The sequence below is a fragment of the Mesoplodon bidens genome (genome assembly GCF_964165515.1).
Source record: "Mesoplodon bidens genome assembly, chromosome: 19".
Classification (NCBI taxonomy): domain Eukaryota; kingdom Metazoa; phylum Chordata; class Mammalia; order Artiodactyla; family Ziphiidae; genus Mesoplodon; species Mesoplodon bidens.
The window spans coordinates 40,511,396-40,533,602 of record NC_138179.1 but is presented as its reverse complement, the minus strand read 5'-3'; the positions used below and the strand labels follow the sequence as shown (position 1 = coordinate 40,533,602).

The window sequence follows — 22,207 nt, the reverse complement described above, 5'->3', positions numbered from 1 at the left end:
GATGGGGACAGTGGGGGGGGGTGTCCTCAGGAAGTGAAATAGTCCAAAAGGAAGGGCTCAAAATAGACACAGTGGCTGAGCAGAGCCTGGACAGGGACATCAGTAAACAGCACTGTCAGCGGGTGGCCCTGGGTTTCCCACTGAGAAACACAAGAAACCAGCCAAAGTCCAAACAAAGGAAGAGACAAGGCCCAGCACTGGCACTCACTGCTCAAAATCCTCCCCTCGGGCCTCTCTCCTGCCCTCCCTGGACAGGCCTGGCTGGGCTGCAGGGCCAGCGGCAGCCTAAGAACCCTGTCCAGTGCCAGCCCCGTCCTGCTTCCTGCTCCGGCTCCGGCTCCGGGTCCCAGCGTGCTGGCCTAGGGCACTGGCCGCCCTGGGCTTAGCTGCACACGTGGCTGAAGGCGGCACATAGCCCCTGCTCCGGGCCCTGACCAGATGCAGGCCTGCATCTCAGCACCCTGCACAGTCCCACAGGGATGGCCTGTGCGCTCTGGATAACAGCACCAAGCTGAGCCACTTTTACTCAGCCCTGAGGGGCCATACGGGGCGAGCCCAGTGTCCCTGAGAACTGGAGGTTCCCCAGGGGGTCTTAACGCCCAGGTGAAAGATGTGAGGTCAACCCCTCCACCCCGCAATTTATTTTAAGGATTGCCTTTTACTTTGGCTGTTAGGACACAGGCACCCCAGGGGGCCTTCCTGCTTCTCACAGCCTCCCCCCAGGAGGCCTGGCCCACGGCCCACCCTGGAACAGTGATGTGGGAAGGAGGTCTGCTGTGCCTGCCAGTTGGGTTCCCAAGTTGGGCCAAGAGAAAGCAACAGGCCCCCTCCTCCTTTCCCAGGCTGCCACTCACCCCAGGGGGACCCTCCACGCAGCCCTTCCGGCCCATGACCATTTCCAGGCACAAAAAGAGCGCAAAGGTGATCCCTGGCCCCCTCAACTCGGGACACGAACAAGACCCCTCACAACGGTCAGGGAGCCCAGGGGCAGCTGTGGTCAACAGCCAGCCCTCGGATTCCAGACCTTCTCTTAATCTCCAAATTCATTACGTTAATTTCTCCCAGGAAAAAGCTCCCTAGCGCCCTGGCTAGCAAGGACACAGGCAGGAACCAGTCCTCCCCAGCCCAGCTACATAGTGTAAAATCCACCCAAAATGGGTCCTGTCCCATTCCTTCACAGGGCTTCCAAATCTCATGCCGTCTGCAGAGGACACCGGTCCAACAGGGGCCCCCAAATGGTCTGAATCCTAACTCCCGGCACCTGTGAAAGCGATGTGGTCTTTGCAGATGTAATTAAGGCAAGGATCTCGAAGTGAGATCATCCTCGATTAGGGTGGGCCCTAACTCCATGACAGGTGTCCTCGTAAGAGACAGAAAGGAAGACACACAGAAGAGAAGGCCGTGTGAAGATGCAGGGACGCATACACAAGCCAAGGGTTGCCGAGGATTCTCGGCCATCACTGGAGACTGGGAGAGGGGCCTGGAAGAGGCTCTCACTCGGAGTCTCCAGAAGGAACCAACGCTGCCCACACCTGACATCCAACTTCTGGCCTCTAGACCTGGGAGAGACCAGCCACACTGCTGTGTTTGAAGCTCCCCAGTCTGTGGCACTTTGCAGGTGCAGGAAATTCACGCATCAAGAGAACAGATTTTTCGGCTGCCGTGGCCTTTCTGTTCAGCCTCCTCAGCCTCTGTTGATGCCGAAGCCACTTTCCGCAGTGACTCACCAGCTTGGGGAGGGGCACATGGGTGCCCTGGAATCGGGCTGGCTGGCAGGAAGGACCTCTCTCCTCTCAGCCTGCGTCAGCCATCAGGTCACCCCAGACCTTCACAGCTGCCAGTGCCTGGGCCAGCAGCCCCTTCCTGCCGCTGGCTGCCCCCTGGCCTCCGAGCCTCCCGCACCATCTTCCTGGGGCAGGGCCCTTGTGTCCAGCCCACCTGGGACGTCCCAGCTCACACCCGTTGTTCCACTGTCATCCATCAGGGCACCCTGTTCATTCCCAACAGGGTCCCCATCAGGGCAATGAATTATCTGGTCGGCCTACCTAAGGCAGGTTCATTACCGGTGTTCCCCTCCCCGCCATCAGAGAAGGGTCTTGGGGTGATGGCTCTCAGGGTTGGGGAGCAACCTGACAGTGGAGACCCTGGCAGGCATCATGGGACAGCCACATAGCAACTTCTGCTTCAAGAAATCTCTCAACACAGAGAAAAACCACAGCAAACGCTCCGAGGAAGCCACTTCTCAACCTGGGGCCTCTTCTCGCTCCAGCCATCTCCCGGTCCCCCTGGTTCTGGCGACACCGGGCTCATTCCGGGCAAACTTTAACAGTCACCCTAAGACACTGGACTTCCTTCTTTCCTTGTTGAAATTAAAGTTATGGGAACATGAGCACATTTAGACCCATCTGTCCTCCCCCTCTTAGGCCAGCTGTGGGCTCTCTCCACTAAAAGGACAGACGGGCCGGGGCTGAAGCCGCGTGTGAGGAGATGCGGGCCAGATAGGGGAAGAATTTCCTGACCCAGGGTGGGGACGCTGGGGGTGGTGGTGACCAGGCTTCCTGAACGGCCGAGGAGGAGGGCCTAGGTGCAGCCCAGCCTCGGGGGAGAGGAGGGGACAGAGGACCTTTCTGGCCTCCGAGGGTCAAAGGTCCCCTGATAAATGGCAGCCAAGGAGGGCAGGAGGGAGCCCCTGGGAGGGGACTGACTTCGAAACCAAAGCCACAGGCTGCAGCTCCGAGGGCTCAAAGGTTACAGGGCCCTTTAATCCACAACGCCCCTCTAGGGCTGCCCTGACGCCCTGACTCCAGGTTGGAGCACAGCCCCTCCCCCAACAAGAGGGTTCCGCTGAGGGCTGTTCCTTGGATGCTCTCCCAGCCCCACCCCCCGACCACAGAGCAAGGATCATCCCATCCAGGAAAAGACTCTACGAACAGGCCGGCCTGCTCACAGCCGTCCGAGCCCCTGCTGGCTCTTTCCCACACGACTGGGCTGGGCGCAGAGCAGGACCCCAGAGCCACCAGGTGCACCGGGCGGTCTCAGCTCCATGGCACCGGGCTGGGCTGCCAGGCTGCTGGTCAGCGTGACAGTCCACCCTGGTGGAGCTGCTGTTCCCTTCTCTGTTCTCAGCGTAGCGGGTGGTGGCTGTTCCCTATCCACCAGGAAGAGGAACCATCCTGCTGACTACTGCAGGAAATGGTAGAAACGCTTAAAAATGCAAAAAAAACACACCCCCAAACAAAACCCTAATACCAAGGGCTGCTGGGCCCAGCTGGGGCCCTCCATTAATCACGCCAGAGGGACAGTTGCAGCTCTCTGTGCTGTGGCCTGAGGGCGGGCGCAGGCGGGTGCTGCCCAGGCCCATATGAGCTCTGGCCTAATTACTGGGGACGGTGACCCTAGAGAGCAGAGTTCAGGCCCCGGTCAGAGCAGCAGCCAGGAGTCCAGCTGCTCCCCAGGCCTCCCGAGGAATGGAGTGGGTCACAGCGCATGACCCAAAACTAGCCAAGCTCCGCTGGGCGAGAGGACGGAGTCTCCGTGACCACAAAGCCCTGCAGGCACCAAGGCTGACTCGAGGGCTCAGGAGGACTTGGTCTCCACCCTCAAGGACACAGGGGTAGAGGGGGCTGGCAGAGAAGGAAGAGTCCAGAAAACTGACAGCAGGAAGTGGGTTTATTGTGTGAGATGGGCCACAGCTGGACCTTGAGGAGATTCTGGAAGGGGCTCCCCGGGGCTGCCCAGCTGTTCCGAAGAGCCCTGGTGGGGCCTGACTGAGGCCACCTCCAGGGCTCCTCTCGAGGCCTTACCAGGCTCTCACCAGGAACAGCCAGATCCTGGCCAACTCAACACAGCCACCAGGAACTTGGGGAGAACCCTGGAAACCTAAAGCAAGCCGGGCAAGGCCTCTAGGCCCGGCTGCACCACCAGGCAGAGGATCAGAGATGGGGCACCCTCACGCTCTGGGGATACAGACGGGGAGGCTGAGGCCCGCGGAGACCACCGGTCAAAGTCACGCCATTTTGCCCGGCCAAGCCTGGTCTCCCGACCCACACCCAGACACTCTGCTGCCCCCAAGGAGGGCTGATGCAGAGGGCAAATGGGGCCCCCCCAAAGACTGTTCCATATCCTAACCCCCAGAAGCTGTGCACGTGACCTTATTTGGAAAAAGGGTCTTTAAAGATGTAATTAACAGCCTTGAGATTAGATTACCCTGGATTTAGGATGGATCCAAAATCTGAGAGTGAATGTCCTCAGAAGAGCAGAGACAGGGCTTCCCTGGTGGCGCAGTGGTTAAGAATTCGCCTGCCAATGCAGGGGACATGGGTTCGAGCCCTGGTCTGGGAAGATCCCACATGATGCGGAGCAACTAAGCCCGTGCACCACAACTACTGAGCCCACACACCACAACTACTGAAGCCTGCGTGCCTAGAGCCCGTGCTCCACGACAAGAGAAGCCACCGCAATGGGAAGCCCGCACACAAGAGTAGCCCGCGCTCGCCGCAACTAGAGAAAGCCCACGCGCAGCAACAAAGACCCAACGCAGCCAAAAATAAGTAAATAAATAAATTTATTTTTTAAAAAAAGGGCAGAGAGAGAGACACGGAGGCACAGGGAGCAGAGACTGGGGGTGTGTGTCTACCAGTCAAGGGCACCACAGTTGGCCAGCCCCCCAAGGAGCTGGGGGGAGAGGCTGGGCAGGAGGAACCAGCGCCACTCACACCTTGAATTTGGACTTTCTGGACTCAGAACTGTGCTTTAAGCCCCCAGCCTGTGGTCTTTGCTGCGGCCACAGGACACTCACATGCTCCTTCAGACTCCCAGCCCCTCACCATCTCTGCCCCCTGCCTCCCTGAACTGGCCACGCAGCTGTTCTGTTCTTCTGTTGCACCTTCCAGGGGCCACCCAGCCGCGGCTTCCAGGCAGTGACCCACTTATTCTTTTCTCTTTACGTTTGTTCTTTGAGCCTCTGAGTGTTCACCTGCCCCCCACAGGTTTAGGCAAAAACCTCCCGAAGGACAGAACAGACCTGTCTTCTGGGCAGGGCGGGCACTGTGCCCCGAGCATTCTCGGAGGGTGACCAGCCTTAAATATGACCCTGTAAGGCGGCCTCCGGTCCCCCCACACTTTCTTCCCAAGAGAGGAAGGGCCTCTGGGGGCAGGCAGTGTGGGAGCCTTCCGCCACCGGCCTGCACAGCTGCAGGTGGACAGGTAAACTACCCACCCCCCGCAGAAACACAGCCCCAAAACTGACAACCTCTCAGTTCTGCTTCTGGCCTGAGGGAGAGGGAAAAGATGAGCGCTGTATACAGTGAACTCCAAACCCGCTGTGCCAGAGAGTGCTCCGAGAGACCCACCCCCGCCCCTACCACCCAGCACCACCAACTCAGCCCCATAACCTCTGACCTGGCTGCCAGCCACGCGGGGCCCAAGCTGCCAATCACCACCTCCCCGATTCCCACCCTGCAAAGCCCCCGGACAGCCAGGCCCTTCCAGCCACCAGCTGCAGGGGCCATGGGGCAGAAAGGGCCAAGCCCCGCCTCATACACACACCAGGAAACTGTCCGGGTCCCCTACATCACCAGGGACACAACCAACCCCCCAGCCTGAAAGCTCCTGGGTTGGGGAGGTCCGGAGCAGCAGAGAGAAAGCGCCTGCAGGAAACAGGCCTGCAGGTGGGAGTAATTCTTTTCTTAACTAAAAATGGAGAATTTCAGCGAAGTTGTCCTCAGCAGAACTGCTAGGTGTAGGAGGGTCTCGGGGGGCGGTGCACGGGGGGCTCTGCAGACAGCCCAGAGCTGGGGGCTGCCGGACGATGCACAGAGTTGTCACGAGTACCATCTACGCCCCACCCGAGCCAGGCAGCTGACCCCTCTGGCCTCAGCATCCTGGTCTCTTCCAGCTGGGACACCGAATGACCCCATGAGGGCCATTTTGGGGTCTGCCACCAGCTCCAAGTTTCTCTCATCGCTCCTGCGACACAGGCCCAGCAATTCCAAACACTCAGCAGAGCTGGAGGGGCCCGGCCAGCCCACCTCCCATCGGGGCCGAGGTCGAGGACCAAGGCTCTGGCCACATTCCTCTGCAGCTGAACATGCAGCTGCCGGCGGTGCCTGCAGAGGTGGTCCCACAGCCTGTACGCTTGGGCAAAAGCTTCACTCCACTCCACCCAGCACCCCAACCCAGAGCTGGGAAGAGCCAGCGGGACCCAGGGGTCCTGGCTCGGCCACCATCAGCCAGGGGACTAGTCACTTTGAGTCTCTCAAACTGGGGTGGGAGATCGGGCTGGGTAAGTTGTTTTTCTTTTTGACAATGAACTTTAAATACTGATATCTATTGCTCTTATCCTGACTCTAAAAGCAATACAGAAAATGTATGTGCAATGCAGGAAATCTGCAAAACGCGGAGAAACGAAGGGAAAAACGTATATAAACCCATTACCCAGATAACCACTATCAATAGTTTGGCAAACGTCCTTCCAATCTTTTCACTGAGTGTATATATGAATATTTTTAAAGCAGGCTCATGGAGACACGGCTCCAGGCTTTTCTCCTGCAGCATCCCACAGCCCACATCTCTATATATTCTTGCACTCGTTACCCAAATTCCTTTGTGGTTCTAAAGTTCTGGTTCCAGATCATTCTCAGCTGCAACTGATGATCAGAATCATTTGTGGAGCTTGTTAAAAAATAGACTTGGGGCTTCCCTGGTGGTGCAGTGGTTGAGTCTGCCTGCCGATGCAGGGGACACCGGTTCGTGCCCCGGTCCGGGAAGATCCCACATGCCGCGGAGCGGCTGCGCCCGTGAACCATGGCCGCTGAGCCTGTGCTCTGGAGCCTGTGCTCTGGAGCCTGTGCTCCGCAATGGGAGAGGCCACAACAGTGAGAGGCCCACGTACCGCAAAAAAAATAAATAAATAAAAAATAAAAAAGACTGTCCCCGCCTCCTGGAGGTTCTGTCAGGAAGGATGGGTGGGCCTGGCACCCCAGGGTATGTCTGGGGGGCAGGTGGGTCAGGACCTCTGACCTCCCGTGGGCTCACAAGCCTTCTCTCCATCCCCCTCCTGAGAATCCTACAAGAAGGAAACCCTAAGCATCCCTGGCCAGCAGCTCTGCCCGCCCCACCTTCCCCTAAGGCACCCAAGGTCTTTGTCCAGCCTCAGCTGCCACCATTCAGCCCCTGGGTCGGTCACAAACCAAAGGATGTATACTGGGCTCTGCTGGGGCAAAGGCCCATGTGACGAGGGGGCATGTCAGTCACAAGGCCCCCAGATCTGCCCAAGGCCTGCGGTGTGTGCACCTTAGAGAAGGTCAAAGCCACCCAGGGCCTCCACACTAACTCACCTGCTCCAGGAAACAGGGAGGAGAGAGGCCCAGCGCTAGCGTCCAGTGCCCCAGCCAGACTCCAGCCAGCTTCCCCCTCCTCCCTAGAATGGCCATCACATTCCTCCCAATAGGCTGTCACCCTCCTGAGGGCAGGAGCCAAGCTCATCCATGTTGGCCCCTGCTACACGCTGAATGTGCTCCCCGCAAATTAACAAGTTGAATGCTACCCCTCAAGGTGATGAAATTAGGAGGTGGGGGCCTTTGGGGTGACTAGGTCATGAGGGTGGAGCCCTCGTCATGGGATTAGTGCTCTTATAAAAGAGACCCCTGAGAGTTCTCCCTCCCCTTCCAACCTGTGCAGACACGGTGAGAAGATGCCATCTATGAAATGAATCTGCCAGAGTCTTGATCTCAGATGTCCAGCCTCCAGAACTGAGAGAAGTAAACGTGTGCTGTGTCAGCCCCCCAGTCTGTGGTCTTTTTGTTACAGACGAAGACAGTTCCACTTTCCACTAAGGCCTTGGGCCCTGCCTGGAATGTCCTATGAGTCTCTAAAAAGTGTTTGTTGCCTAGAATCTTTTTTTTTTTTTTTTGTGGCCTCTCCCGTTGCGGAGCACAGGCTCTGGCCATGGCTCACAGGCCCAGCCGCTCCGCGGCATGTGGGATCTTCCCAGACCGGGGCACGAACCCACGTCCCCTGCATCGGCAGGTGTACTCTCAACCACTGCGCCACCAGGGAAGCCGGCCTTGCATCTTTAACAGTCAATGTTTACTGAGTGCTCACCACATACTGGACACCACCCTAAGAGCTTTTGTTACATTAGCTCATTCACTTCCCATGATCTCCAGGAGATGGAGAGATTTCACTCTCATCCGCATTTTATAGATGGGAAACCGAGGCACAGAGAGCCTAATGACCAGCCCAACATCACAGCGTGGGCAAGGGTGAAGCCGAACTGAGCCAGCATGCTGAACCATCACACCGCACTGCCTCCAAACCCCACCCCGCCCCCTAAAAGCCAGACTCTACAATCGCATAGCGCCTGCTACACACCAGCACTGCACCTGTACTGTGCTGAGCCCCAGACACACACCTGCAAGATGGGCCCGGTGATTCCCATGTCACAAACATGGTCATGGAGCTGGAAAGCAACGAGGCAGGGATGGGAGCAGAGGGAACCGCTGCCAGACCCCAGGCTCTGGACAAACAGCTGTCGCCACCCACCACTGCCAGGTAGACTGAGATTTCCATCCCAGCCAGGCAGGGTCAGCCCTGTGAGATGGCACAGGCAAGGGCGGGGGGCAGGTGCACTGGGGTCTGCCTTCCAGCGTGGCCTCGGGCCAGCCATGACCTGCATGACCTGTCCACCTTGCTGAGCTCCAGGAGGACCAAGAGCCCTTGATACAAAGTGCCCAGCCCAGGGCATGGCATGTGAGTAGGTAGGTGCTCAATAAGGAGACGGTTACAAAGAGCAAGAACCAGCACAGTCAAAGGAAGTACCTGTCAGAGAAGGGGGAACAGCTGGAAGGGCTGGGACTTGGGTCAGAGATAAGAATTCAGGAGGGAGGCTGGAGCCCACCAGCTGGCTCCAGGGCAGCTGTTCGCAGGAGCCTGGCTCCATCTTGTAAATATTAGGAGAGATGTAAATATTTGAGTGCCACTCTCCGTGCCATCCCCCACAAGCCCACCTCACTGGAGCTGCAGCCAGGGCAGGGGCAAGATTTCTGCACTCACCAGTGTCCCCACCCCTCCCCCAGCTGCCCTCAAACTCCTCCTCCAGGGCCAGGAGCGGGGGTGGGGACAGCAACCAGGGAGGGAGGGGACACAACCCCACCTCTCCCCTCTCCTCTGCACTGCACCTGCAAAGGTATGAATGAGGCCTTCCCATTCTCACCCCCAAGGGGCCCCAGGGTTTCTTTTGTAGTTTAGCAGAAAAGCAAAGCAGCCCTTTCTCAGGTCTTCTGATGGAGGCCTGGGGAGTAAAGTTCGCCACTCCAGACCCACTCCACCCTCGCTACAGGAGTACATCACGTGCCCCTCTCCCACCTGGATTATGCACCACCCAAGTCCCTCCCAGCTCTCTGACCAGGAAGAAAGATGGAGGCTGGAGCCTCTTCATGCCCCGACCTATGCTTGAAAGCACAGGCCCCTCCCACCACCTTCCACCTCGGTGCCAAGGGCACCTGTGCCAGGTGTGGGCATAACAGTGTCTTCCAAACAAACTACAAGTTGACAGAAATTGCAACGGGAGCCAGCCAGCACCATCTGCCTGGAGACCCTACCTAGTGAACTCCCACCCAGGACTCTGCTTGGGTGTCCCTTCCTCCAGAAAGTCTTCCTGAACCTACCCCTCTCCTGGGCTCATGCCTGGACCCCCAGAACGTAGAATAGAGCTAGCACTTAGCTGGCGCCCACAAATAGCTGTTGAATAAACAAACAAATGAGCTGACTGTCTCTCCCACCCTGGCCATCCTCCTCCTGGCCCACCAGAGACAGAGGGATTCCAGCACTTACTTCATTTTGAACTGAAAGAAAAAACCCAAACCCAGCTACTCCACAGAGCACTCCTCCCCTGACTTGTGATGGGGGACAGGAGGCAGGGGACAGCGGAGGAGGCCACCCCTCCGGGCCTGGGATGGAGCCAGGAAAACTGGTATGCTTTTACTGTAGATAATATCAGTCTCCAGGGGCTCAGGGCAGAGGCCTGGCCTACCCCTCACAGGGAAACTGCCCACCCACATGGAAAGGAGGGCCAGAGAGATAGCCCTGCCCAGGGTCGGCTTTCTGCACCCAGGGAGGGGCCAGCAGGGTCCAGGCTGAGGCTCTGCCTAGGAGAGTCTGCAGAGCCAGAGACTGCTGGCCACTGATGGGCAGAACCAGAAACATCTCCATCTCGCAGGAGACAGGGGAGGGGGCACGGCAAGGCAGCCCGAACCGAGGCCCGCACTGCCCGGCTCTGCCTAGGACACCACGCCCCCTTCCTGCCCCAAAGTTCCATCAGTTGACCTCCTGCAGAGGGGGCCGTCTGTGTTCCTGTGGCTTCCTTCCCCATTCCCAGGGGGACCCTCAGCCACAGCACCTCCCACAAGGAGGTGCCCGGGACCCCCAGACCTTGTCCCAGGGGACAGTCAAAAACCCAGCAGCCAGAAGAGCCATAAGCCAGCACTCCTCGAAAGGCAGGGGAAGGCTGTGGGTTTGAGGGGTAGAAAGCCAGACAGAACTATCAAAAAAGACTGGTCACGGGCTTCCCTGGTGGCACAGTGGTTGAGAGTCCGCCTGCCGATGCTGGGGACACGGGTTCGTGCCCCGGTCCGGGAAGAACCCACATGCCGCAGAGCGGCTGGGCCCGTGAGCCATGGCCACTGAGCCTGTGCATCCGGAGCCTGTGCTCCGCAATGGGAGAGGCCACAACAGTGAGAGGCCTGCGTACAGCAAAAAAAAAAAAAAAAAAAAAAAAGACTGGTCACTGGCTGCAAAAAGCTCAGAGTTCCAATCTCTCCTTGTTTGAGAGAGGGAAAAACCAGACCCAGGAACTCCCAACTCAGTCTTATAAAGGCCCAGGAGGCAAGGCAAACCCGACTCCTTACCCCGGCCCATCCCCCGCAAGACCCTCCTGAGGCCCTGGAGGTACACTTGCCCCCCATCTGTACCCAGGGAACACCCATCGAACCCCCAACCAGATGGTCCCTTGGAGGCTGTAGCCAGAGGACAAGTGGAATGGACAGGAGGTGGTGGGGGAGTCACCTCACCTGCCCCCCCCCACCATGCCACCCGGCCCTCCCAGTGTTTGAAGGCAGAGGCTCCCGCTCTTGGGGACAGGGACACAGGAAGCTCTAAGCTGTGTGTGGGGAGGGCACACTAACGTGTTCAAGGTCAGGTCCCTTGATTCTCTGGATTGTGCAACTTGGGGCAGACGTGGGCTTCCCCAGCTGGCCCAGAGACCCTGGCGGGCAGAGAAGGCTGGAGACTACGGGGGCTCAGCATCCCGGGAGGGGCCGTCAGAGACTCAGGAATATGAGACAGAACGTCAACAGAGAAGAACACCAAACACAAAGACGCCAGAGGCAGGTTGGAGCCTTATTCCCAGGGGCTCCCCGCCCCACCCCCTGCAGCCCCTGCTCTGTCCTATGGGGCGGGGGGCTCGCTGGGTATATTCTAAGGCCACCATCCTCTTGTCCCTTCGCCTAAATTTCTGGGCATTGGCAGCACTTTAAAAAATGACAACAAACTTGAAGTTTCTAGACCATCTCCTGGTCCAGGCTGAACGGAGCCTCCGGGCTCTGTCCAGACCAAATTAAACAGCCGGAGCCCAGAAATGCCCCAGGCGCCGGGGGTGTCTAGGGGCCAAGCGCTGGGTCTGTTTGGCCAGAGAGATGACAAATCCTCAGCCTTCTGGGACCATGTGCCAGGGAGTTCCAGCCTGTTTGGTCTCATAACAACTCAGCCTCCAAATTTGGGAAAAACCGAGAGAACTTTGGAAAGATAGCCACTGTTGGACCATTTTTCCTCAGTGGCTTTGTCAAGAAAAAGCAAAGGAACTGGTTTCCTGGCTGGGTTTCTGGGATGAGCCAAAAAACTGACATCCCCTGAGGCCTTCATCTCTGATAAATCTGGTAGCCTGGCACCCCTTATCCCCTACCCCAGCCCACCCTTCTACACACACCACCAGGTCTTTGAGGGTCTACAGCATGCACCCACTGTTCCTGCCCTTCAGGAGCGCCTGGCCTGGCCTGGCAGGAAGGTGGGACTCCTGGGTTTGGGGGCCACCTTGGATCCCTTGAGCCTGGCCCCCAGATCCTTGCTGCTGGCCCCGTGGTCCTGTCTGTACCCCAAGGAGACTCTTCCGATAGCAGCCAGCCCACCCCCAGCACAACGAGTGAGGGGCATTCAGCTGGGAAATGGGGGGTGGGGGGTGTGCAATAATAGTGATGGCTGAGCTGAACCGTGGTAGGGGGCTTGATCTCGGAATGTGACAACACCCCCGAACTCTGAACATTCAAGGAAAAAGAGAAGGGGAGGCCCCGTTCTGCTCAGCAGCGCCAGGATGAGGGCCGCAGCACCCCTGAGGGGCATGCCAAGGCCACAGCCACCAAGCTGCGAAGTCCCCGGCCCCTGCAGGGCAAGCATGCCACCTGCACGTTAGTACTTCCTTGGCAACGTCCCATCACGAACGGGCTGCCAGGCCACTGCTTCCACCAGCAGGACAGCCTCGCCCAGAAACGTGGCCTGAGCAAGTATCCACCACATGCTGGGCATGGTGCTGGCCGTGGCTGCCACTGAGCCTGGGGGCTCACACCCTGGTGGGCTCATTCCTCCAGGCACAGAGGCCCCAGCCCGTGCCCAGGCACCCTCCCCCCAGCCCTCAGGCTCAGCGGGCGCAGGGGTGCAGACCTAACCAGCCCCCGGGGGCGAGCTCGAGGCACAAAGCTCTGGCCTCTGAGCGCTGGCTCTCCCCACTGGCCCCACATGGGATCATCCTCCTAGCTCCTGGTCTGCAACACAACCAGCTCCCAGTTACGACTCCCTTTCAGGAAGGCTGGCAGCCAGCAGAGCCACGGGCAGGCAGCCAGACCCCACTGTCTTCAAAGTCAGGTCGTCCAGCGTACGCTTGTGTCGCTGTCTGTAGGACGGGCCCTTGGTCCACCCATCTGGAGCGCTCTGGGATGGGGGGATGCAGAGGAGACTGGAATGACCTCCCCGATGAAGGAACCCTGCAGCCCACCTGACCCAAGCCTCCGAGCTCTGACAGTGAAAGAGCGTGATGGGATGTCCACCGGGCCGGGGCCAGGGCTCCCACGCTGGCCGGCAGCCCAAGTATTTGCTGGACTCAGGGGGACCCCTAGGCAGGCTCCGAATCTGCTGTGCTGACCATGCTACACAGTCTCACTCACTGCCCCGTCACCACTCAGGGAGACCCTTGCTGGTGGCCTCTGAACCCCTCCCTTTGGTCACCCAGATTCCTGCATTTAGGCGTCCACACCCACCCATTTCTTGCAAATACCTGACCCCCCACCTCAAGCTCTGCTCCTGGAGCAGGCACCAGGCTCAGGCTGCCGGCTATCTCCCCAAGACGACCCCCGGACAGCGGTATTTATGACCCCATTCAACGGAAGGGGAAACTGAGGCTCAGGGGCCAAGACAACCTCCACCACCCAGCTGTCCAATGGCAGAGTGAGCCTGCCCTCCTAAGCATTACACCGCGCGGGGCTCCCAGCTGCCCTACCCATCACTTCCCCCAAAGGCCCTCTCCCTTTGGATGCAAACTCTGCCCACTTGTCTCTTTCAAACCTTCCTACATGGACTTCCCTGGCGGTCCAGCAGTTGAGACTCCACGCTTCCACTGCCGAGGGCCCAGGTTCGAACCCTGGTCGGGAACTAAGATTCCACAAGCCATGCAGCACAACCAAAAACAAACAAACAGACAAAAAAAAAAAAAACCTTCCTAGATATCCATGTCCTCCAGAAAGCCTTTCCAGACCGACGCCCCACAGCACAGGGTGTCCCTCCCTGCTCAACCCACCTCCCTGGCCCACGTCTGACCCTCAGCCCAGCCGATGACGGGGACGCTTCTGCCACCTGGCACGTGTGTGTCCGCCCTCTGCCTCACAATCAGGACGGTGGGTGAGCCAGGGCCCGGGCCCGGGACACAAGAGCAGCAGGCCAACGAAGTCGGTGGTGGTCAGACCCGTCAGAGAGCCGTCCCCTTGTAGCTGAAAAGCAGGACTCATCCCTCAAGAGTCCAGCAGAATGCCGGCAAGGCCGGCTTCTCTGGTCCACCAAGTAAACTCACGCCACCATAGTTCCTGTCTCCTGCCACCAGATGAGAACTGCGGGAGGCTGAATTCACAAGAGGCCTTGAGTCTTGCTGAAAAGCAGGACTCATCCCTCAAGAGGCCAACGGGCATTAATTAGGGGCAGATCTGCACCTGTCACAAAGCTAGGCCTTGTCCTCCTGGGAGGAAACGGGCACCTGAATCCAGCCATCGAGGGAGCCCTTGTCCAGGAGGTGTCTGGACTCCCAGACAAGCAGGTGCATCTGCATGGTCTCGTCTCCCCAGGAGACCCTCTCCCTGCCCTCTGCCTGTTCTCATGCTCTGGGGCCTAGGGCCTGCTTGGGCTCCAGGACCTGGCTGGCAGGGTCCTCGAGGGGACGGCAGAGGGTTCAGAAGGGCAGACGTGTCCTCTAGGCGGGAGAACAAGGCTCTGGGTCTGGAGCTCCTGGGTCCTGGGCCAGACTGTGTTTCAACCAACATCAAGGACTTTTAGGATTCTTTCTCCGTGTGCAAATCTGGTTACAGCAAACACTGCTAGGGAAAGTAGGCCAACAGCTGGCACTTGGAAGGGCTTTTGTTACACAAAGACCAGAGTTGTAATAGCGTTTGCGATAGCAGATTTGGCCTGCGTTCACTAGAGAACACGCCGTTCGACTGCTCTGTGCCTGGCAGCCAGATAGGGGACTACGTCACCGCTTGGGCCACCCCATCACCCAGGGAGTGACGGGCGCGGAAGCCACCTGAGGCCCATCTTCAAACAGGGGAAAGTGGAAAATGAGACTCTCTGAAAAAAAATCGCATCAGCAAAACACAAAATACTTTTCTTGTCCCTACATGAGGGTCTCCACGGAGCCCTGAGATCCTCCTTAGAGGGAGAGCAAAGACCAGTGTGGGAGGTTTGCATCCATGGAGGACACTGCCACCCTCTCAGTCCCCCGGGAGACCTGAATCCACAGACGTGTCCAAAACAGAAGACAGGCTGAATCCCCATGCCACCTCAGTGATGTGATGAAGCTTAAGGATCTCGCCCTCAATTCTCCAGGGTGGGGAACGGGACTGGCAGGAATAACAGGATGAAAAGAGAAGAGCGTTCCTCAGGGAAAGGGGCGGATGTGCCCGGGATGCGGGGCATCAGCAGAATTTAACTGTGGGTGCCCGCTCCATACCCCCCCCACATGCATATCCACCTGGGGCAGCTATCTGTCTGCCCTGCAGGGCATGCTGCTCTGGCCTGGACACTGCCATCGCCCCAAACCTCCAGGAAACACCCCATCAGAGCCCGTCGACCCCCGCTGCAGGACTCCAGTCTGCTCAGACTTACAGTCACCCCCAGCAACGCCGTGGCTCAGAACTCGCCCGGCTTTGATGGTGGCCCCTGGGGCCTCCATCCTTCGGCCATCGACACGTGCTTCGAGATGGGGCCAGGTCCGCCAGCCTCAGGAACTACCGGGACTTTGACCCTACCTTGCGGAAACTGAGACGCTGAGTGGGCAGCCCGGGCCGAGGCCCCCCACTGGCCCCACAGAAACAGACCAGCACTTCTCCGGCTCCGAGCTCGGCCACTGCGGCTGCCTCCCCAGGATGGTCCGGGCTCCCGGCGGGTGGGCACACCTGGGCCTCCGTGGCCTTGCTGTCCAACCGTGGCAGCCTGGTCCCTCTCTATGCCCCAGTCCTAACGGACCGGCTCATTCCGGCCTCCCCCGCTTCTGTCGCTGCCTGAACGCGCTCCTCCTGCCACTGCAGTCAGACTGTGTCTCCTCCACACGACCTTCCTCTGCCCTGGCTCTGCCAGCCTGTATCACCCACTGCTGCTCTGGGTCAGACACTCTCCTCCTTCCCTGATCGCTCCTTCCCACGTCTCTCTGTTCGAGGCTATCAGCCCCAAAACCCAACTCCACTCCAAGTTTCTGGGGCTCATAGGGAGGCCGCCTTTCTGGTCCCCAAGCTGGCCGTGCAGAGCCCACACACACACACACACACACACACACACACACATACACACCCAGGTGCACTGGGGGGTTCTAACTCTCCTGTCTTCAGAGCACATCGGCTCTCCAGGGCACACAATGGAGAGGCTGACACACAGGGAACCCGGGGTGGGGGGGTCCGAGGCCGCGCTCCCCAATAGTGAGAAATCTCCCCCTGAAGGCACAGGGTTGCCAACTGCTGCATCAGGACAGTCTCAATGAGGCCATTGTCTCCAACTAAATGACAGCCTCGAGAAGCCGCCTGGGAAGCAGCCTCAGAGGCCACCAACGTATCCAGATGGGGGACTTCGGGGTGAGGATGGAGTCGCACGCGGGGCCGGGAGGGAGGGGCACTAACTACCTACGTGGCACGAACTGTGACAGACCACACAACCCCCAAACCTCCTCCTCCCCATCCTGCCTCAGGGCTCCCATCGCATCCCCAGAAACCCCAGAAAGCTCTGCTTCCAGGTCAAGGACTGCAAGCCAAGCTAACTCCCACAGGCCACAGGAGAAAAGTACACACAGCGCGGAACCTGAAGGCGGCAGCAGTCTCCAGATGGGCCAGTTCTCCCGCTCGGACACTCAGGAGATGAAAGGCCCCTGAGGAGCTGCGGGAGGGCTGCTGGGGGCAAGCAGAAGGCCAAACAGAAGGAAGGAGACTCGGGGAGCATGCTGGGTATGAGCATGCGCCCCAAGAGGTCCCGATGTTGGGGTACAAGCCACCACAGCTCTGCAGACCCACACTCCCCTTGTTCAGTGCTGTGTCAGAGTCGGAAAAGTGCTCCAACCACAGAGCCAGCCCCCAGCAGACCCATCCCTCGCACAGGGCAAGCCGGCCACTGGACCCCACCCCCTCCTGTCTCTCCACCCCCTGCTAAGCCAGTCCAGGCCCAGCCCAGAATCACCGCCTCTGGGGCTCTGCTTGGGGCCCAGCCAGGCTCTGGTCCCGGAGAAGTGCCCCCCGCAGATGGGGCTGACCTCCGGTGGGCCACGTGCACGGCTGGGCTCTGGACCCCCAGATCCCAGTCCTGATTCTGCCCTTGGGGGAGGGGGACCTCCCCGCAAGGCCTGGCACCTGGACGTCTGTTAACTCCTTTCAACCCAGCCTTCCCAAGGCCAGGTCCACCAGAGGGCTCTGCCCAAGGCTGCCTGGGAGCCCCTCCGAGGGGCGGGGGCTCCAGATCCCAGCAGAGGCAGACCCGCCCCTCAGAAATCCGGCCCCTAAGTGCTGGAGACTATTGTGTGAGCTTCCCTTCCGACCGCTTTATTTACTCCCCAAGACGCAGGACGCAGAGCCACAGGCAGTCACGAGGACGCACGAAAGCCACACACACGAGCCCAGGACCGGGATGCCCTACCGCATCCGGCGGGAGAAGCCCCCCAAGTCTCTCAACACTTTGTAAACCCCGGAGGGGGGAGGGGACCAAAACGCGCTCCCAACCGGCAAGCAGGCCCCTCCTCCCCCCACAGCCAGACTCCGGGAGGACGAGGAGGATGTCCCCAGGCCCGGATGGGGGCCGATGGGACGCCCCCCTCTACACTCGCCGCGGCCTGGGCCGTGTCCACTGGGGTCCCTGCCCAGCCCGGATTCGTCTCAGCCCCGGCTCCGAAACTGGTGTGGGGGAGGGGGCTGTCCTGCGGGCGGGACGCGGGGGCGGGTAGCGAACTCCCCCAACCCGCCGCAGGGCCAGCCGCGAGGCCGACGGGGAGCGCGGGAGGGAGCGGACTGAGCGACAGCTGAGAGGGAAACTGCGCACCAGGGCCTTTTGAGGAAGCCCCGCGAGCCCTCGAGGAGACTGTCGTCGCTCGGCAAACACAAACAACAATAAAAGGAAGGAAACCCGGCGGCAGCGCGCAGAGCGAGCGCAGGGGCCAGCGAGGGCGCGCGGTCCCCGCGTCCCCCTAACGGGGTGCTCCACGGAGGCGACGCGGGCGCGGGGCGGGGGGCGCGGCGGGAGGGCGCGCCCCATCGGGGTCCTCCCTCCCCGTCCGCGCCCCCGTCTCGCCTGAGGTCCGCCCCGAGGGGCCCCCGAGCACGCCCGCGGCGCGGTGGCCAGCCGGCACCCACCTTCGAAGTCCGAAATGATCCCGTCCAGCTGCGCGTTGACCGCGGGGTCGGACATGGTGGCTCGCGGGCGGCGCGACGCGCGGAGGGCGGCGGCGAGGAAGCGCCCTGGCCGGCACGGGCCCTGCGCGCTGGTTGGGGGGCCGCGCCCGCGCTCCCGCCGTGCAGAGCTGGCCGCCGGAGCCCCTCGGCCCCCGGGCTCGGCTGAATGAATGGGGGAGGCGGGCGGGCGCCGGCGCTCCCTGCTCCCCGCGCCGCCGCCCCGCCCCGCCCCCGCCTCCCGGGCGGATCAGGTTCCCGCACCCGCGGCCCGGCCTCCACTTCTCGCACTGGCTGCTCCGCCCGCCTGTCAAGGTTGGGCCTGGGGGGCTGGGACCCGAGCGGCCGCCGCGGGGACAGGCCGAGTCCCGGGCGCCCGACCCGAGAGCCCCCCTTCTCCCCGCCTGGCCCGCGCCCAGGGGACGGCGACGGACGCGGCCCCGGCGCCCTCCCCCCCCGACGCCCCGCTGCGGCCAGATGTGGGCGGATGTGGAGGTCGGGCGGCGGCGCGGGGGCGGCGCCGAGGGGGGAAGAGATTCCTCCCCTTCCCTGGGGCGCAGGGTTCCTTCTGCGGGAGGTTTTATTTACGCAGCCAAACAAAGTTCGCCGCCGCCTTCCCGCGCGCAGCGCCTCCAAGGGTTAAGCGCTCGGACTGGCGGCCGGCAGGAGCCCAGCCTGTTGGCCAAGAGCCGAGGGGCGAGCGCCAGTCACGTGACCCGGGGCGGGGAGGGGGGCGCCAAATCCCACCCTCTCGGGGCACCTCTCCAGCTGCTCCCTATCCCCAGCCCACCGCCCCCGAGGTCGCTGCTGCACCCTCGGGGATGGTGTCAGAAAAGGCGCTGGCCCACCGGGGACGCGGGGCAGGGACGGAACACCCTTGTCAGAACGGCCAGGGACACGTGCCACTCCAACGCTGCACAACAAGGGGCTTCCTGAAGGCAGAGCGTAGACCCCGTGCTCTCCCTGGTAAGGCACAGATATTTCAAAGTATCTGAAGGGAGGAGTTGGGGGAGGGGACGGGGAGCAAGGGGACTGCCGGTGAGGCTCGGCCCCATCTGGCCCACACCCCAGGCCTGGCCTTGCCCTCCTGGGCAGTTAATTTCTACCCTTCTCCGTACATTCGACAAACGTTGATTAAGCCCTATTACCTACAAGGCAGGCAGGTCCCAAGGGCTGGGGACAAAAGGATGGGCTGGAACTTGAAGAGCAGCCAGGAAGGGCCCTCCAGATCTGGCACCAACAATGGGGGTGGGGTGTCTCTTCCAATCCCCCCAGCCAGTTAGGCACTCCTGCCTATCCTCCCATTTCCTTAGACCCAGGGCCTCTGCCCCAAGTCGGGGGGCCTATGTGAGAACAGCAGGGAAAGACGCTCTCTGAGCTGGTGGGCAATTCGGCAATACGGTGCCCTCCGGGTGGCATGCGAGTGCCCGAGAGCTCGTCCTGGGTCTCAGACTGGTCAGTGCCCTCCCAGCCCCCACGCCCCCAGTTCTGAAAGATCCCAAATGCGCAGGGGATGCTGAGCCCTGACCGCCATCCCGGTTATTCAGGGCCTCTTGCGGAGAGTGCAATGCGCTGGGCACGAGATTTTTTAAGTTGATGAAATCGAGTCCTTCCTTTTTAAGAAAAGCAGTCTCTCCCTCCCCCATGCTTTGGATATTCTGAACTATTTTCAACCAAGTGAGTTTGTGGACAAGGAACTGCAAAACCACAGACATTTCAGATGTGCACACACCCTCTGCCTGGGAGCTGGGGTTTCAGAAATGGAGTCGCCACTGTCATTAATAGCACCCCTGGTGGCTTCCACACCAGCCCGGGGCATTTCTTGTCTGAAAACCAGCACCTGGGCCCACCCGATAGTCTAATCTTCTGGCCACCTGCCCACCCAGTATTTGGGGGTTTGGTGGTCCACTGCCTCTAAGAAACAGCCTAATGCCATAACCCCCTGGGAAGATGCTGGGTCTCAGAGACAGGGCAGCATCCAGCCTGGGCCACAGCATTATTCTCCAGTGTTTTTATAAAAAGCACCTGGTGAGTGTAGACACACCCATGCGATTGTTCTCCCAGGGAGCTGGCTTGGAGTTCTACCAGATTCGAATAGGTTCAGCTTATTGTGCATTATTCACTTCCATTCACAGTGGAGCTAAACATACTTCAGCTTATCTCCTTAGGGAGCCCAGCCAGGGTGCATGCCTCACCAAAATGCTCCCCTATGGGAACCCAGAGGACAATGGCAGGAGGGAGCGGACCTCCGAGGCCAGAATGTTGGCACGACTGTGCTCCAGACCCCATCCAGTCCATCCCCCTGCCTGCCTCTGGCCCCCCTTCACTTAACCACTGAGGCTGCCGTTGCCAGGCCTAGACACCTCCAGGTAAGGAGATTCCCCCATGTTCCCTCAGGAAACCGACCCCGGCACTTGGCCACACTCCCAGCCAGGAAGTTCACCCTTGTATCTAACCAACCGCTCTAATTGTACATCATTTATTTCCTCTTTTTTTCTGTCCTCAGAGGAGATGGGAAACAGCTGGGCACCACCCTTCAAGTAATAATTACCTCCTCCAAACTCGAAGACAATCCAGTTGCTCCTTGGCCTTCTCTTTCTCAGCTTAAATCATCTGTCCCCTGCCCTTTAATCATTCCCCCATCCTTTGATCACTTCTGATGACTGTGTCCAAATTGGGGCTCCAGGACTTTAATAAGGCCTGATCCCTGTAGGATGGGGAGCGTGCCCTGACCCCCCTGTCCCAGGGCATGAGCAGTCAGGGCTCATGTTTAACAACCAGGGGTCTGGACAGACAATCCTGGTAGGGGCGCTGGGCAGATAAAATCAGCAGCAGCAGCAGCAGAGGGAAGAAAATGAGCTTAAATTTGGTGAGAGAAGAAGCCCTGCAATGCGTCCAAATTCTGTGATGGTGCGCTCTCCCAAGGCCATGGGGGAAGGCAAGACTGTTTGTAGGCCTGGCCCAAGGGGAAGGTGTGATCAGGGGGACATCAGAGGGCCCACCTACCTCACAGGTCCACCATGAGACATGTAGTGGGGTGAATAGTGGGCCCCCCAAAAGAGATGTCCATTCCGAACCTCAGAATGAGACCTGACTTGGTATAAGGATCTTTGCAGAAGATTGAGCTAAGGACCTTGAGACAAGATCACCCTGGATTAGAGTGAGCCCTGAATCCAATGACCAGTGTCCTTATAGAGACCAAAAAGGAGAAGACACAGAGGCGCAGAGAAAAGGGCCTCGTGAAGTCAGAGGCAGGGAAGGGAGTGATGCAGCCACAAATCAAGTAACACTTGGGACCCCAGAAGCTGGAAGCAGCAAGGAAAGACTCTTCCCCAGAGCCTTCGAAGACAGCTCGCCCTGCTGACACCTTGATTTCAGGCTTCTGGTCTCCAATTGTGAGAGAATAATTTTTTGTCATGTTAAGCCCCTCCCAGTTTGTGGTTCTTTGTTACAGCAGCCCCAGGACACTCCTACAGACCATAAATTCCCATCTGAATCATCCCTTTAGGCTAAAGCTGCCTCTCCCAAACATGTCTCATAAGCCACAAAACCTGCAGTCAGCAGTGAACGCTGGCCAGCAGGTGGCAGTCCTGAGGGGGCTCGGGGGCACTCAGACAGCAAGTTTTCTTAAGAAAAGCTGGAGGCCAGGGCTGGGTGAGAAAGGTATAAATATGAAGCCTTTCTGGAGATGGAGCAAGCCTGAAGGGAAACCCCACAGGTCCAGCCCAGGTGGAGTGACCCTTGCAAAGCATGGGAAGAACAGGAGGAGGAAATAGATGGGCGGAAACAGCCATTTGGCTCACCCGTCAGTATCCCTGACCCCACGCTCCAGGGGGGTGGCATGGGGAGCAGAGGGAGGATGGTGGCTCTTTGCCCAGCAAAACCGGGCCTTTGGACCGGACACCCCATGCAGTGGACCATCTGGCTCCTCTGGGGCAGGGGCCATACGGTCTCAGCTCTACGTGCACCTGGCGCGCCCAGCAGGGCCTCCCTGAGCCCCAGAGCCTCGGGTCCATCTGCTGCTGAGCCTTCCACAGCCC

The 22,207-nt window shown here is 59.7% G+C and overlaps 1 protein-coding gene across 3 annotated transcripts in view; it reads right to left on the bottom strand.

Annotated features, from left to right (window-relative positions):
* SEPTIN9 (septin 9) overlaps positions 1-22,207 on the bottom strand; it is a 165,581-nt gene that overhangs the window by 85,718 nt on the left and 57,656 nt on the right. Inside the window, exon 1 of one of the 3 annotated variants that reach the window (XM_081218342.1) lies at positions 18,132-18,328. The exons of the other annotated variants lie outside the window; for them this stretch is intronic. Coding sequence (XP_081074468.1) covers positions 18,132-18,186 — 55 coding nt within the window. The 5' untranslated portion in view covers positions 18,187-18,328. Of the gene's footprint in view, positions 1-18,131; positions 18,329-22,207 lie in introns of those variants that run through there. 3 annotated transcript variants of the gene reach the window in all.